This window comes from Myotis brandtii, unplaced genomic scaffold, assembly GCF_000412655.1.
Source record: "Myotis brandtii unplaced genomic scaffold, ASM41265v1 scaffold7098, whole genome shotgun sequence".
Lineage (NCBI taxonomy): Eukaryota > Metazoa > Chordata > Mammalia > Chiroptera > Vespertilionidae > Myotis > Myotis brandtii.
In genome coordinates this window covers 1-3,190 of record NW_005370786.1, presented here as the reverse complement: position 1 = coordinate 3,190, position 3,190 = coordinate 1, and the positions used below count along the sequence as shown (strand labels likewise).

General features: G+C 42.3%; 1 protein-coding gene across 1 annotated transcript; it reads left to right on the top strand.

The window, feature by feature from the left end:
* Positions 1–162: 162 nt before the first annotated feature.
* LOC102255252 (complement factor H) lies at positions 163–2,781 on the top strand. Its single transcript, XM_005882383.2, has 3 exons — positions 163–381; positions 2,142–2,315; positions 2,540–2,781. Exons 1-3 carry the CDS (start codon positions 207–209, stop codon positions 2,764–2,766), a joined length of 576 nt encoding a protein of 191 aa, XP_005882445.1. The 5' UTR covers positions 163–206; the 3' UTR covers positions 2,767–2,781.
* Positions 2,782–3,190: the final 409 nt, after the last annotated feature.

Here is a 3,190-nt window from a genome sequence, read left to right as displayed (position 1 = left end):
ACACCACCATCCCCACGTTGTACTTTTGATAAATGTACAATTATTCAATGTAATTGAGTCAAGATGGCTACCATTTTCATGTTATAAGAAAAACATTGTATAGTACACATTGGTTTGGTGTGTATCTATTATTCTAAAGTTTAACTATTGCATGATATGTACTTTAAAAGATTTACTGAAAAGTGTATGTTGTTGCTTTTTCAGCAATGACTTGTCCTAGACCACCCAGCTATGACAATGCCACCCCTGTAGACCAGCCGAAGAACTCATACAAGTCAGGAGACCATGTGGCTTATAGATGTCAAGCACATTACCAAATGGATGGACCCAATGTTGTAGAGTGTAGGGACGGCATTTGGATAGGAACACCCACATGCAAAGGTATTTTGATGAATGGCTTCTGGCTTCATTAAAAAATAGATGTAGGTTCTGGTGAGGCCAGATGAAGGAAGGTTTATGCCTCAACATAGAACAGTGGTTCTCAACCTGTGGGTCGCGACCCCTTTGGGGGACGAACGACCCTTTCACAAGAGTTGCCTAAGACCATCGGAAAACACATATATAATTACATATTGTTTTGTGATTAATCACTATGCTTTAATTATGTTCATTTTGTAACCATGAAAATACATCCTGCATATCAGATATTTACATTATGATTCATAACAGTAGCAATATTACAGTTATGAAGTAGCCACGAAAATAATTTTATGGTTGTGGGTCACCACAACATGAAGAACTGTATTAAAGGGTCGCAGCATTAGGAAGGTTGAGAACCACTGATATAGAGGATCGGGATGTGCACTCAGTGCTGGGCATTGGGACCCCAGAGCCCTCAGAGTGTGACCCCGGAAACAGCTGTGTCAGCATCTCTGGGGAATCGGTAGGAAGGCAAATGCAAACTCACAGGCTCACTCTGACTCAGCATCAGAAGCTCAGCGGTTGTGACCCTGAAACCGTTGTAGCAATTCCCAGCGGGCTCTACGCCCATTTTGTGGGGAACCGTAGCTTCAGCCTCTTATTACTTTATATCCACCCGAGTCTCCCCAATGAACCTCACAGTGCTCACTGCAGTGCCTTTAAGCACTCAAGTTATTGGAGTATTTTTAGGAAACTGTAAATATATTGTACTCTTAGTTTCCTCAGTTTCTGTGTGGATATCTTAAGCAATCATAATCATCTTCTTTAGCAATGTGATATTCCTCAAAGCATGGCAATACGTGACTCACTCTCTAAGAACCTGACTACTGTGCTCATTTTTAAGGGCCTGAAATCCCAATTCAAAAATGTGATGTTTGTGAACCACATTTGGCTGCCAAATAATATGTTTATTATGTGTTTCTTGTGTTTACAAATTCACTTTGATTTTATATCTACATTTATTTTACTAAACTTAAAGAAAAATGCAGAAACCCCAATGACCAGGATGTCATCACGTGTGCGGAACACGGCTGGTCCACGCCCCCTACATGCAGCCGCATCAGTAAGTAGAACGCTGTCCTCTGGGATTCTGTCTCCTTCTTCATTTCATAAAGAAATAGCTGTGGCCCTGGATGGTGTGGTGCAGTGGATAGAGCACCAGCCTGCGGACTGAAGGGTCCTGGGTTCGATTCCGGTCAAGGGCACATGCCTGGGTTGCGGGCTCGATCCCTAGTAGGGGGTGTTCAGGAGGCAGCCAATCAATGATTCTCTCTCATCATTCATGTTTCTCTCTCTCTTCCTCTCCCTTCCTCTCTGAAATCAATACAGAAATATACTTAAAAAAAGAAATAGCAGTAGCCCTGACTGGTGTGGCTCAGTTGATTGAGTGACATCTCTTGTACCAAGAGATCACTGGTTCCATCCCGGTCAAGGCACATGCTGGGGTTATGGGCTTGATCCCCAGTAGGAGGCATGCATGAGGCAACCAATCGATGTTTCTCTCTCTCTCTCTCTCTCTCTCTCTCTCTCACCCCTTTCCTCTCTATCTAAAAATTAATTTAAAAAATTTTTTGGAACTTAACATATAGAAGCTTAAATCTTACCAAAAAATATTGCTTTATCTTTTTTTTCAATCTTGCATGTAAATTTGTGAAGATTTTCAGTCTCAATTGGGTCTAAATGATCACTGCTTTAGAGATCCCTTTTTTCTCTTTATTCAGATCTCTCCTGTGGCAGCCCTCCCACAGTGCAAAATGCCTTTATACCAAAACAGAAGCTTAGGTATCGACATGAGGAGACAGCACATTATGAATGCAGGCACCCTTTTGGCCTCTTTGGGAATGCAGTGGTGACCTGCTTCAGTGGGAATTGGACAGACCCACCTGAGTGCAAGGGTAGGTGTCTCATTCTCCCCTCCCAGTCTCTGTGCAGCCTCTGTAAGCACTTGGCTACTAGACTCCTGTCCAGCTGGCCTTCATTTGGTTACTCAGGTTTGTTGCTCTATCATTTCCTGTAAATCACTTTGGGGCCGGGAGGAGGTGAGTGTAGCTCCCACCTACTCTGCAGCTCCCTTAAAATCAACTGCTCCCTCAATAAATCAAACAATATCCTCTCTTAGAGTCCACAGGAAAATGTGGGCGCCCTCCTGCTATTGACAATGGAGACATTACCACGTATCCATCATCAGTCTACGCTCCTGGGTCTTCAGTGGAGTATCAATGCCAGGCCTACTATGAACTTGAGGGAAACAGGAGAATAACGTGCCGTGATGGACAGTGGTCTGAACCACCCAAATGCTTAGGTAAGTCCTTTAATGTCCTCGTGGACACTGGGAAATCCGTGTAATGAATGTCATGTTTGCTGTTTACAACAGAAGTTGCATGGACTATCACCTACTCTGTTGACAACCAAATAGTCATGTCTGAGGGAATAAAGTCGGAAAAATTCTTGAGCAACAACAACAAGAAACTATCATTTTTTCTCAATTTATTTTCCCCTCACCACTTATGCCCCCTCCACCCTCATCCACCTCCACCACCCATTCAAGGATTCTTTAATGAAAGCCCTTCTTAGCATAGGTGACATTGTGAATGTTGATTATAACATGCAATGATCACTCATTCCACAGAGTACCTCATTTTTACATCATTGATAGTTTAAAATGAGTTATAGCAACATGATGGATTTTCAATGAATTGGTTTGAGAATAAATTCCTGGATCTGAGTATAAGGTTCTACATGAAAGTGTAAAATTCTGTGGAAAATATTT

What these genes read in the sequence shown, in the direction of transcription:
- LOC102255252 (XM_005882383.2), top strand. Translation starts at nt 207, where the DNA reads ATGACTTGTCCTAGACCACCCAGCTATGACAATGCCACCCCTGTAGAC. An exon ending in AGGAACACCCACATGCAAAG is followed by an intron (nt 382 to 2,141) that starts GTATTTTGATGA and finishes CTCTTTATTCAG; the next exon opens with ATCTCTCCTGTGGCAGCCCT. An exon ending in AGACCCACCTGAGTGCAAGG is followed by an intron (nt 2,316 to 2,539) that starts GTAGGTGTCTCA and finishes ATCCTCTCTTAG; the next exon opens with AGTCCACAGGAAAATGTGGG.